The 13,795-nt window shown below is 39.6% G+C and overlaps 1 protein-coding gene across 1 annotated transcript; it reads left to right on the plus strand.

Moving 5' to 3' along the window:
* The first annotated feature begins 2,556 nt into the window (after nucleotides 1-2,556).
* Nucleotides 2,557-13,076, plus strand: copz1 (COPI coat complex subunit zeta 1). The gene is made up of 9 exons (XM_083768769.1): nucleotides 2,557-2,684; nucleotides 4,496-4,564; nucleotides 5,041-5,122; nucleotides 5,237-5,328; nucleotides 7,496-7,551; nucleotides 7,646-7,723; nucleotides 9,129-9,180; nucleotides 10,217-10,255; nucleotides 12,207-13,076. The coding sequence occupies exons 1-9, from the start codon at nucleotides 2,667-2,669 to the stop codon at nucleotides 12,252-12,254; spliced, it is 534 nt and encodes a 177-aa protein (XP_083624895.1). The 5' UTR covers nucleotides 2,557-2,666; the 3' UTR covers nucleotides 12,255-13,076.
* Nucleotides 13,077-13,795: the final 719 nt, after the last annotated feature.

The raw sequence follows: 13,795 nt of genomic DNA on the forward strand, positions 1-13,795 counted from the left end.
AGAGATTGGGATCGTAGTATAAACCATCCTGCAGCAATAAAAGGCGGACTGACTCAGTGATGTCATCCATGGAGTGATACAGGGGAATACCCACCAGGCAGGGTTTCCAAATGCTTCCCAGAAGTGGGAACTGGGATAATTAGGTTGGTTAAATGTAGGAGGATCCTTAAAAAAGTTGTTCATGAGTATACAGACATGCAGGCATAAAAATGGCATATAAATAAAACATTCTAGGTCATTGAGGGTCACAAGAAAGGCAACGGCCTACACAGCAATTACATAATGTGTTGTGTTGTTGCAGACTGTTTTTTGTTTTGCTTTGGTAAGTAAAATACAATAGGCTATATAAAATGATCACCAGCTTCATTGATCGATTGATTGAATACTTTATTAACAGTTCACTACAAGGTCTGTACGGGACTTTAAATGTAAATGCAGTGTCATTGGCTTTATGTGTTTCCTCTTTTTTGCGACCGAACGTCACAGTTAACTATGGAATCGTGCATTTCCCGTCAGTGTATTGGTTGGTTGTACAATGATGAATTGAACATGGTGGACCCTATTGTAAACAAGTGTAAGTTAACAGTCTTGTATTGAGTTGTACTTGAAATGTACTGTAATTCTCCAAACTATAAATATATTCAATCAATCAATCAATGGTTGGTCACCCCAGGCATTACCATATATGGTCATGCCTCGTTGAGTCGTTACATCACGTGACATCATCACGGGTGGAGATCACTGATGTATGGAGATCCCTGATGTCATCAATATTAAGCCCATATATGGAGATCCCTGATGTCTTCAATATTGGCCAGCAACTCTACATCTGACCTAAAACCTCAAACGCTTAGATCTCCATATATGGAGGTGACCTGTTCTGACTTTCCATATGTTGATCCTTCCCCATCCATCCTTCCTCTTCGATGTCTCCCTTTTGACTGATAACCTGTCCATTTAAACTTTAGACAGGCCTTCCCCAAAGTTATTAGTGCATCCGCGTCCGGCAGCCGGCGAAAACGAGTTCTCAACAGGCCCTAAAATGAAGGCCTGGCCCTACATGGGCAGTCTGCTGTAACCCAGGCAGATATGTAGATCTGGCCCCCCATTTCAAAGCGCCATCGCTCGCCCAGCAGTCTGCTGTCACCCAGGCGGATGCGTGCAAGCGGCCTCAGGAGACTTACTGGTATTACTACAAGAAGAAGATGTCTATTATAGTCTACTTGCCAGTTGCCAGCCCATTCTCTTTATTCAGACCGCAGCCATCTTGCCAGCAAGGTGATACCTATGTGACACTTCCAATAGACAGCCCATTCATCCAAACAGAAGTCCTCTCTAATTATATTAAACAACGTCAAAATCACCAACATTGCAGCTGTAGGGAAAGCTTGAATTATCCTCTTTCAATATGTAAAGTGTTTGTTTCATAAAAATCCACCGTAGACATTTTTGAGCTACTTCCTGTCAAGAAATTCCTTGCAGATGATTTTTGCATGGTGCAACCACTCCTACAACCAGCAATGTCTGTATGTGACGTTAATGAGCACCAGTATATTGACTATTAGTAGCCTACCAGTAGGGGGCGCCAGAAACAGAGAGAGGGATAGTGCTGCTCTGTTGCCTGCTAATGAGAGAGAGAGAGAGAGAGAGAGAGAGAGAGAGAGAGAGAGAGAGAGAGAGAGAGAGAGAGGTGGGGGGGGATGAATGGGCTCTCTATGGGCAGTGTCACCTAGGTATCACCTTGCTGGCAAGATGGCTGCGGTCTGAATAAAGAGAAGCACCATTGTGATTGTGAACCCGGACATGTGGAGTACACCAAGGTTTAATGTTAGAAATGTTGAGTATGGGTCCCTAGCATTTAGAAACGGCCAGATGCTAACTTGCATCTGCCATTGCCGTCATCACAAATGTGATGATGTCAACACAATTGGGCAAGTGGGAATGGCAGTTTTTTAGCCCAATTGGTGTTTTTTGTGCAATACTAATGCTTGGAGTGGATTTATCATGAAAACCCTCTAGTTTGACACATGCTACATAAAGCATGATGAACATTTGAATATTTTTCCTTCTATAGGTTGTTAATGGTATGGTCACATATTATGCCAATTATGAAAATTACTCAACATATGCAAGTTGCAGTTTCTACATGCTGGGGACCCATACTCAACATTTCTATCATAAAACGTTGGTGTACTCAACATGCCAGGACTAGGCTTTTGTATGTCTTTAAATGTCAGACTCAGGACCACAATGGAAATAACCCCTCTAGCCTGGGCTTTTGTATTAAGCTGTCCTTTTAGCACCATTTGTATAATCGTAACAGTGTTTTTGCAAACTGTTGATAAAGTAGGCCTATTCAATGTTTTGTTTTGCATTACACTCTTTAATTGTTTCATTCTTCCGTGGTTGGATCACTTGGAAGTTTACACACCCATCATGAACTCTGAACCGTGTGGCTAAAATTGACAATCTACAAGCTCACAACGCGGCGCATTCTGTCACCCTGTGAGCTTGTAGATCGGCTATTTTTCGTTCACGAATCTCGTAGACGTAGACAGACATTAGCCAATAGGAAAGGTCCTCTTTCATTTTCACGTCAATAGTACAGTACACTTCTACTACCAACTAGCTATAGTAGCTAGCCTGCTAAACAGACAGAACAGAAGATGGATTCTCCGATATTGGTATTGTTTAAAATCGTCTCATTATATGTGTCCATACATTATACATCCCCATTGATTTAGCTTTACGTTTGATATAAAAAAAAAGTACATCTATTATGCAAAACCGAGCGAGAATCACCGGTAACTGTAGTGTTTAAGCTAGCTAGCGTGCTAAGGTTAGCTTGGTAAAAGAAAGTGTGTGTGTGTGTGTGTTTATGGATGATGTGGAGGTTTAACGTCCATCGTCGTCTGTCTGTCTGTCTGTCTGCAGGCCAGGGGGACGTTACACCTTTATAATGTTGGCCAAGCTACTTTACAATGTCCATAGCTTAAAGCTAGTTATTCTTCATTCATCAAATGTATCATTTGTAACAATTAACTGACCTACATGAACAACTCTTTCAAAATAAGTAAACTAGCTCCGCTTATTTAAGGTTTACATTGAAGGTACTTTTTAAACTAATGTGGGCTGAGGACATGTTATACAAATTAATGGATGCGAAATTGTATGGAGAACTCTCGCTTGATGCGATGGACATGGGTACAAAAAACTCCTTTTCTTGTGCTGTATCAATGAAAATGTAGTGATGATCATGTACCCCATGGTGAAACACATAGTTGAACTACTTAAAGCAACATGTTGTTTGATTGTAGTGAAGCTAATAAGAATAAGCTACTCTTGGGAAATGTATTTAAGCTGGTAGATGGCAACACTCACTGTGACAGTGTGACTGGTTAGTTATAAGTGACGTGTCACCAAAAACGATCATGTTCGTGTTGTAATTTTTCTCGTGCGACGGTGCGACCGCAATGTAAAATATGCTATTTTGTCCAAAATGTAAAAAAATGAAATATTTTAATATATATATATATATATATATATATATATATATATATATATATATATATATATATATATATATTAAAATATTTCAAAAACATGTATATCCAGTCATTTGGGATAGTTGATGGATGAAATGAAGTCTGATAATTATGTACCGTGCATATGCATTAGTTAGTTAGTTACAATAAAATATTAATTATCAGACTTCATTTCATCCATCAACTATCCCAAATGACTGGATATACAGGTTTTTTAGCAATTGTAGAAATTCGTTGTCAAATGTTAAAGCATGTTATAATCATGTTTACTTTACTTTACTAATATTAAATTCAGGTTCCCAGATGGGTAACCTGGAATGCTCGCCTTAAAACACGCTCGCCCTCATTTTCTTTCCGCCGACCTCATGCTGACCGCTCGGTGGAGGGGTCGTCACCGGCCTTTCCTCGTAAGTTTCCTTGCCTTAAGGCAGGAAGCAGATAAGAGAGAGTTGATGTGTGTATTGAGGTGTCCACTGCAGTGCCAGTGATGTACATGGGTTTGTAATGGGTCCCCGGGACCCCAGGGGTGGTCTTTTACATGGGTCCCAGCCTCCCAGGGACATTTTATGAGTCCTACTTCAACAACGTTAGAGTACAGTACTGAGTATTGCATCCCAGGATCCCCCGGTGGGTGACATGATTGAGTCTTTTCTCAATTTAGTGCAGGCTATTTGCATCACTGCACTGTCTTGACTGATTGCCCTCTCAGAGAGAGGGAGACGTGATTGTCTCTTGACCAGGGCCACTCCTGGATTGCATGAGCTGTAGACATTTTAGTCTCTAGTATGGGAAACAAGCTTCAAACTCCGGGTAGGAAATATGAAATGTATGGATTGCAGCTCTTAAGTTGTGTGTAAAATAGTAATAACACTCAGGTTTAAATGACTGATTTACGCCTCCCTTCTGCAGAGATTGTTTATAATTTTGATCTCTGTGTCTTCCTCACGCAGGAACCGTCATTGTACACTGTCAAAGCAGTTCTCATTCTAGACAACGATGGAGACAGGCTTTATGCCAAGGTATCTTTTTTGAGTTGAGCAATGATATAACTTACATAGGCTATGTCTTTGACAATGTTTGTGTTTAGTTCAATGTTTGTTTTAAAAAAGCCATTGACAATGAAGGTAAAATGTACGTCATCTTGTCTCTAACACAAACATTAAATCCCATTAACAATAAAGAGAATTTAATGTTTGTTTTGACACGGTTTGTTTTACATCATCATTACAAAACCTACCGAATTCCCTGCTCGATGTTGTAAGATGATAAGAGCGCCCCTCACTTCACATGGGTGTGATTTTTATTTTGTTTTCCCCAGTGAAAAAACATAGTCGCCAAACATTTTACGTCATAGTTTTAGTCGAAGAAATCAACACTACTTGTACATCTGCTATTTAAGTGTGAGAACTGTACTGATTTAGAAGGCATTTGTAGCATGAACAAACTATTGATACATATATGCTTACATTTCCTCTCTCTCTTAATTTATTCATAGTATTATGATGACACATACCCTACAGTGAAGGAACAGAAGGCCTTTGAGAAGAACATTTTCACCAAAACACACCGGACAGATAGTAAGAGAGAACATGACAACCAGCAACGGATGTTCTGACTCACTTTCTAGGCTAAATACAGATCAAGCTTGCCTTGTACGTTTATGTTCTTGTGTTCTATGTTCTATCTCATAGGTGAGATAGCATTACTGGAGGGCCTCACAGTCGTCTACAAGAGCAACATAGACCTCTTCTTTTATGTGATTGGGAGTTCACATGAAAACGAGGTAGGCTTAAATGAACCTTGTTCCTAATTTGATCTCTCAAGGAAGTCTCAATAACTGCTGCCGAAAGTGTTTCACCGGTAGTACATAAAGCGCTGTACTTCCAGTTTAGTGGAGCATAGCTAGACGTGGAGTTTGCATGTTCTCCCCGTGTCCCCTAGGGTAGGTACTAGGGATGTGCCGATGAGACATTTTGGCCGATATCGATAGCGATATAATTAATTGCTGTTATGGCCGATAACCGATATTACCAATGACGATATGATCTCATTCTGTATTGAAAAACTATAATAATTTTGTCCATTCAGAAAAAAACTATAATAATTTTGTCCATTCAGAAAAAAGCCTGCAGTGCCTAAGCACTGCAGGCTTAGGCAAGTCAGATTTAACTTAAATACCTTTATATTTAATATTGTGAGTTTGTTGATCTGTTCAAGCTGTTACTTTGGACTTTTTTATCTGTAAAGACAGATCGATTAATCGGACCGATTAATTAATTGGTCTGATTGACTGATCGAACCGATTAATCTAAAAACAACTAAAATCGACCGATACCGATGTGTTTGCCGATTAATCTCCCATCACTAGTAGGTACCCTCACAAAAAAGTAAGTAATCCTGGTCTCTAAACTACCTCCCCCTGGCCAGCTTAAAATGGAACTATAAAGTGTAAGGAGAATATTTTGACCAGCAGCAGCTGCACGTAAAAACTGCAATGGTGGACGTCTCGGAGTCAGACGGACCTACAGCACTACAGCACTATTGCTCCAGTGAAATGAGTTGACATCCAGGCCAGTGTTGAGGTCCCAATATAAATTAGTGCAGTTCAAATCTCCCTCCTGTGTGAATAGGATGGGATAGGTTAGTTGTACACTACTGTATTTGTTTGACGTATTTTAACGTCATAATGGTGGTACCCGGAGAGCCAAATATTTTCTGAGGTGGTACTTGGTGAAAAAAGGTTGAGAACCACTACATTAGATAATTGACACTGGGTGAAAAAATGGGTTGCAAAATCGTGGGAAAAACATAAAACATTTATAATAAAAAAAGCATAGCTAGACGTTCAGAGATCTCTGCTTACTGATCATCTGGGGAAATCTGAAGTCAGTGCTAGGGCTTGAACCGTGGAGAAAACTAGAGGTGCTCCGATTGATCAGCCACAGATTAAAATTGTCCAATTTTCACTCCAAATGACTGATCAACAATTTGGAGAAACCGATCTTTCATACAATTTCTAAGTGGTATAAAAGTCAATCAGATATATAGTATAATATCACTTTGTGATAGGCCTAAACATTCTCCGCTTCCTTCAAAGATCGGTATCGGCTGATCGTTAGAAATAAATAAATAATCAGTGATCGGGATCAGTCCCAAAAAACCTGATCGGAGCACCCCTAGAGAAAACAAACACCAACTAAGCTGCTTTCAAAACCAATACTTCATGCACCTTCCACGATGAAGGACTCTTTGCATTGGTTCTGCATTGCAGTTATTTTTTAATTTCCAACTGGTTTGCAAGCACCCGATTTTACCTTCTAAGTTGAATTTAGATGTCAACAGACATATCCGTAGGCGGAGATCTACAATCGTCTGGCTGCCAAAAAAAGAAAGAAATTTTCATTTCTTATCCAACCTTCCTTTGCCTTTGCTGTTAATGGCAATGTTGTGTTGCCAAAGCGTCTGGTAACATTGTCTTCACCTCGGCTTGACCACTCGGCGTGCTCCTCCCATGGGTTCCCAGAAGTCACTGTGTCACGACCTCTAGAGCTGGGCCCAAATTAAGGCCCAGAGAACCTTATCTGAAACGGAGACGTAGCGCACTAGGGCTAGTCACTATTACAATATTTTAGTTGACTATTTTAATTGTGTTTTTGACATTGAACATTGGAACAATATACTGTATGTATCCAAGGTTTTACAACCTTTGGTTTTTAGGCTTCGTAATCACTAATTGCACAGGGCAGATGTTACAAATAACTTAAATATTATTATATAAAAAACTACTGACACGTTTAATAATTGTATAGGCTACTTTTAAATAAAAATAAAATAAATCTACAAGCTTACAACACGTCACAAACGTACTTGGTCAATATGATTATTTGAACATTGTAAGCCTCCTAACAAATACATTCTAATGGTTTATTCCCCTTTTTATTTTCACCTAGCTTATGCTGATGGCTGTTCTGAACTGTCTATTTGATTCACTCAGCCAGATGTTGAGGTGAGTTGTACAGTACAATTGCTCCCCTCCAAATTGGTAACCTTTATATTGAAGTGTAGTGTAATAAGTGTAATGATTTCTGCTCCCTTGGCAGGAAGAATGTTGAGAGGAGAGCTTTGCTGGAGAATATGGAGGGCCTCTTCCTTGCTGTGGATGAAATTGTAGATGGAGGGTGAGGGAGAATTCATTCTATTTATCTTAAACTATTAAAACGCAACGCAGAAAGCATCTGTGTAATTTATTTTTGATTTTAACCATATTTTACTTTGGCTATTCAAAAATAGCAGATATACAAGCTCATTGTGTGTCACTTCTGCTATTTTTTAAAAACGTGATCATTTGGGCGAATCTTGGAATATATATATATATATATATATGTGTGTGTGTGTGTGTGTGTGTGTGTGTGTTTAAAACGAACTTTTAAAACTCAAATTTTGTTTCTGGGGATCCCTGGAACAAAATATTTTGAGATGAGGGTCGGCGGCCAAATACATAATCTTTTGGGGGTCCTTGACATGGAAATGTTTGAGCACCACTGACATAGCAACAGGTTTTTTTCAGAAAACTGTTAGAATTTGAAGACCTTTGTAGAATCAGCCTCAGTTCTTATAAATGCCTATGTGTTCCTGCATTTTAACTTAAAGGGTAAGACCACTTTTTTGGAGGTTTGGGTTGTTTTCTTACCTTATTATGGTCAAACTAGTCCAGTCCAGGAGTTATTTCGCTCCATTGTGCAGTTTTATAGAAAATAACTTTATAAAAATACCAGCCCAATGAGCCCATTGACTTACATTGTAGCCGGGAAACAGCTCTCAAAGTCACTCTTTTAGCACATGAACGAACGCAACAAAAGCTGATTCTGACAGTTTATGACATCAGGAAAACTCATGCGGTTTTATTTTCATGTTTTAACGTATATTTATAAAGGTACTATTTTGTTTGGAGAGACACTGAAGCTGCAATGCGGTCTTCCGTTTCCGGTTTCATTTGTAAACAAGGAAGCACGCTGGCTGCCTGTGTTGTACGCTGAGAGCACCCAATCCATCTGCAGTCGAGCAGTACCCCCGACACAGACACCCACGGCAAGCAGTCATAAGTTTGTAGGCTTACGATACTTTTAGAACGGAGGATGAAGTGCGCTGTTCCAGATTGTTGCAGTTAGAGTTGGACCAATCGGATCGTAGTACCGCGTCACGTGAAAACAGAAGTGATTCGGTTGGCTTAAGCATACCTACCAGATCTTCTTTCTACACAAATTAGTCAAAACAAGACAACGTTGACATTTTTTATTAAAAATAAAACCGCATGAGTTTTCCTGATGTCATAAGCTGTCAGAATCGTTCGTTCATGTGCTAAAAGAGTGACTTTGAGAGCTGTTTCCCGGCTACAATGTAAGTCAATGGGCTCATTGGGCTGGTATTTTTATAAAGTTATTTTCTAAAAAACTGCACAATGGAGCGAATTAACTCCTGGACTGGACTAGTTTGACAATAATAAGGTAAGAAAACAACCCAAACCTCCAAAAAAGTGGTCTTACCCTTTAACTAATGCACTAATGTATCTGCTGCCCCCTACAGGGTGATCTTGGAGAGTGATCCGCAGCAAGTTGTCCACCGTGTGGCTCTCAGGGTAAGTTAACCACTGCAGCCATATGCACTCTGTTGTGGAACAAATGGGTATTCTACAAACTCAATAAGGTTGTGAGCTTGTGGATTGGCAATTGTTTTGTTTGTCTTGGACAATTTATTTTAATTTGGTTTAGACAATGTTTGAAAGCTTTGGAGTTTTTTTTTAAATGTTTGCCTGCACTGGAGGAGAGAACATGCCCTGATGGAAGAACAGTCTTGTGTATTTATTTATAAACTAAAGTTACATTATTTTATATTTTTGTATATTGTACATTATCGGTACTGACGCTTCATGTCCAGTTAAAGGGAGGAGAGGACGCGACTTCAATCTTGCCACGACACCTTCACGTCATTCATTTTTCTTGTTCTCGTTGTCTCTGAGCACACAGAAACAAATTCCAATCATTTGCCGAAGACAAAAAAAAAAAAGAGTCCTGCAACTTCACTTTATTACATAGACTGCATCGCCTCCCAAAGAGAACACTTTTACCAGCTATCATCGCGTCGCAATGCAAAATGTGGATGCCTTGTAGATTTGTTCATTTTGGCAAGCAAGCAACACTTGTTCTGTGATGGATTATATAAATTAAGCTTAACGTTACAGAAATGTAATTTGAATGTGCAAGGAAACATCCGTAAAATAAACATTTGGAAGATCCATCTTAATGATATTTCATACAAGGATGGAACTTGAAGCCTTGGTATCGCCCACATTGTTTTACACACTTGAGATAAATATTCACCAACTGCTGCCACAACTTAATCCTAAGGGAGTAGCGCTTTGTGCGCTACTCCACAAAGATGGCTGATGTGATATCATGAGAGCAGGTATTTGTCCTAGACATAAATATAAAATGTTTCTATCCTGGGCTGTGGTTTCTCAGCTGGTGGAGCGTATACCATGTCAAGGTTAAATCCTTGCTGCAGGTGGCTCCGTTTCAAATCCAACCCAAGGCCTTTCGCGGCATGTCGTCACAAATGCAAAAGAAAACAAAAGAACAACTCTCTAAAAATGAATAAATGTGTCTGTCCTGCAGGGGGATGATGTGCCTTTGACGGAGCAGACCGTCACCCAGGTAAGAAATGGTGTTCCTGCTGAGCTTTCCCCCCCCCCATGTACTTTATTAACTGGTAATACTCAGAACTGTCGAAATGATCTAATGGATTCTTTTCATTGCCATTTGTGTTTGCGCTTACAAGGAATTGTGTCTTGGCGTTTTCGAAGTGATAGTTTTCATAGTGATAGATTCACAACAATTGACTCGATGTAAACAAAAAGTAAAAAAGAAAAAAAGATGTACCAGGTACAGTAGTAGAGACTCGCGGAGGCTGGTATAATAACAAGGGTAGATAAATACATGAACAGTGTATATTGTATTAGTAGAGGGTTGTTGCATAACTTGCATTCACATGCCACAGAGCACTTTTACGAATAATGCATCTTCTGTATTGTGTACTCACAAATAGGCTGCCAGTGCATACGTCATAAACATAATGTCATATACTGCATGTGGGCCAGTGAGGCCCGGGCCACAATCCCAGATATCTGTCCGTGAATTTTGGGCCTATCCAGACAGATTGGAATCAGGTGTTCTGAACCGCAAAAGAAAAAAACACATGGGAGCATATTTGCTTGATTTTTATTGATCAAACAGTGTAAACATTCAAGCTGAGAACACTAAGCTTTTCAGTGAGGTTAAGTCATATGACTCAGACTTATATGACTTTGTCTTTACCACAGCTACCAATGCAGATACCATCGATGATATATTTATGAATAAACACACCCGATCTGATCACTTGCAAATAACAGCATGGCTGGCAGGCCTAAAGATGGTGTTCGAGAAACAAATCAGATTTGCAAGCAGTGACAATCTGACTAAAGCCTTATTGCCGTTTGTTGGGGAAAAAAACTGTACAAATGGTGCTGAAGTGGTCCTGATCCCATACACATGCAATGGCCCAGTGACGGTTCAGGGCCTTGGTCCTGCAGTACTCTCTCCTGTATGATTTCGTCCACTAAAACCGTTTAAAAATGTTCGCTGGTGAAAACTAAATAAAAACGAAATAGCTAATTAAATAACTAAGCTACGATGACTAAGACTAAATATATTGACAACTTTGTCAACAGATAAAAACTAGACTCAAATGTTAGGGAATCCAGTAGATGTTGCGCTCTGAAAATAGCAGATCTATAAGCTCAGCTTGTAGATCTAGTGTAAAGTGTAAAATCAGGCATTACAACGCCATCAAGGCACCGTCAAAATACATTTTTGTCGACAAAATCAACTGTAATCTTTTGAACTAAAACTAGACTAATACTAAAACATTTCAGGTGACTAAAATATGACTAAAACTTTATGAAATTTTAGTCACAAGATTATGACTGAACTAAATCAAAATTAGCTGTCAAAATCAACACTGACTCTCTCTGTTGTCACCAGCCAGTAGATCATCCCGCATTACCTTATTTTGTATGCATGTATACATGATTGCTAATTATTTGGTGGTAAGGTGGTAGGTAGCCAGCGGTGGTTCCTGTCTTTTAGTGCTGTGACGAATCTTGTGTGTGTGTTTGCACGAGTGTGTGTGCGCGCGCGTGTGTCTGCACGTGTGTGTGTGTGTGCGTGTGCGCTGCTCCTCCTGATTAATGTTCTCATTTAAAAGGCCTGTGACAGGCTAGTGGTATCCCTCCTCGAGCCATGATTAATAGCTGTCTCCCTTCCCCGTGCTTTATGGTTATGGTTTGCCTCTCATTCAACGAATTAAGATGATTAATTAAATTGTGCATATTTTCTCTTCATGCGCATCACTCATTCCCTCATTTTTCTTCATTTAAAAAAAAACGTCTTGACATTTATCAATACCGATACCGTTGAGTGATATCAGATGGACTGATCAGATGTTTGGTTTTCAAGGTGGCGATTGACACAGTGAAAGTTGTACTGCGTTGCCGTTTTGAGTGTAATGCAATTATCTTTTGTTTTTGGAGTGATCTGATTGCTGAAAACCGGTTCTCCTCTACAGGTGCTACAGTCTGCCAAAGAACAGATCAAGTGGTCACTTCTTCGATAGGACCATCACAGATTCCCTCCTACCAGCAGGCTTATTGCCATGGCACTGCTCCATATATTCCTCTTGTATTTCACTCCTCCCTCCTTCAGTCTGGGCTGTGGAAAGCATAGAGCCAAATTCTAAGTCTTGGCTTAACTCGGAGTGTAGAAACTGACCTTTTTGGGGTCCATTCTTTACACTCGGTTAAATGAACTCTTAGAATCTTATTGTTTACTGTGACTCGTACAGTTATGTTCTGAGGAATTCTTGTCCTCAAGAAAATATCTTGTGTTTTCCTTATATATCCCCCTCCTTTCTTCAAAGGCTTGTGTCGTATGACGTTATTGTCATGAGAGGTATTAAGATGCTATATTATGGTGTGTACATTCCAAGTGCTGGGTCTTGCTTGTCTTTTTGTTTTCTCCTTACAGACCCTGAAGGGTTTTTGATGAAGTGTTTGAATCTGCTGCATAAATCTTTACCTTCGTCTGTGACATTCCGTTTGATCAAAAACATACACTCTCGATAAAAATGAAAAAGTAATGATAAAATAGAATATAGGAAAAATAATCAATAGTTGCAGCTCTGTTTTCTTTATAACCGGGATGATCGACGCGTACCGTATGTAAGCATCCTACCACCATCTTCCCGAATACTGTACATACAGAGGCACTGATTCTGTTCACCTTTTGCATTATAAGAAATTATGAATGTTATGTGTTGAAACATGTACTGTATAATGGCAAGAACTGTCGGTATACCACTGGTTCTAGAGGCATGTTTGTCTCATCCTAGGATCATCCATCATCAGATACTTTTGAATTAAAAAAAATAATTTCTTCATGTTGGTGCTTGAATGGTTATATACAAGTACCGTAGTCACATTCCCAGTCATTTGTCCCTCGGAAACGAGGAGTGAAAAAAGGGCATCAGTCTGATGACCCTGAAACGACAGTTAGCCGACCAATCATTACAAGTAAAAGTAGGGGTTAAGTGAACTAATCGATCAATAATACTTCTAGCACATCTACAAGCTCGACTACACGCCACACATTGTGAGCTTGTAGATCGGCTATTTTTTCATGGCGACAAAGTATAAAATAGGGTTTAAGTGGTTAAGCAGACTAATATATCATTGATTGGTTAATGTGTATATGGATCGAAACAGTTATCAGTCGAATAATTTCTTAAGTTACTGATGGCCCTTAAAGCGGATACGGCACAGCAGGTAGTTTACCAAGCATTGCAATAAAGGTACAATAATCTACTAAACTACTACGTGAGCAACCTTGCTGTGGTATGGTGGGAACTCCGCTTTGTAAAAAAAATAAACTATCATGTGACCTGAGCATTCTTGGTTGCCCATGGTTGACCTTGTTTGGATAACCTTGGAGCAGAAGAAGAATGCCCAGATAATGTCTCACAGATAATCCATCTTTTAAGGTGTGGGAAGGTACAATGTTTCTCAAAGTGGGGTCTGGGGACCCGCAGGGGTCCTTGGGGTGGATTCCACTGGGGGTCCGCAGCTAAAGTAGTTAATGTGGCAGCATCACAATCATTTG

This window comes from Protomyctophum parallelum, assembly GCF_964188405.1.
Source record: "Protomyctophum parallelum genome assembly, chromosome: 7".
Taxonomy (NCBI): domain Eukaryota; kingdom Metazoa; phylum Chordata; class Actinopteri; order Myctophiformes; family Myctophidae; genus Protomyctophum; species Protomyctophum parallelum.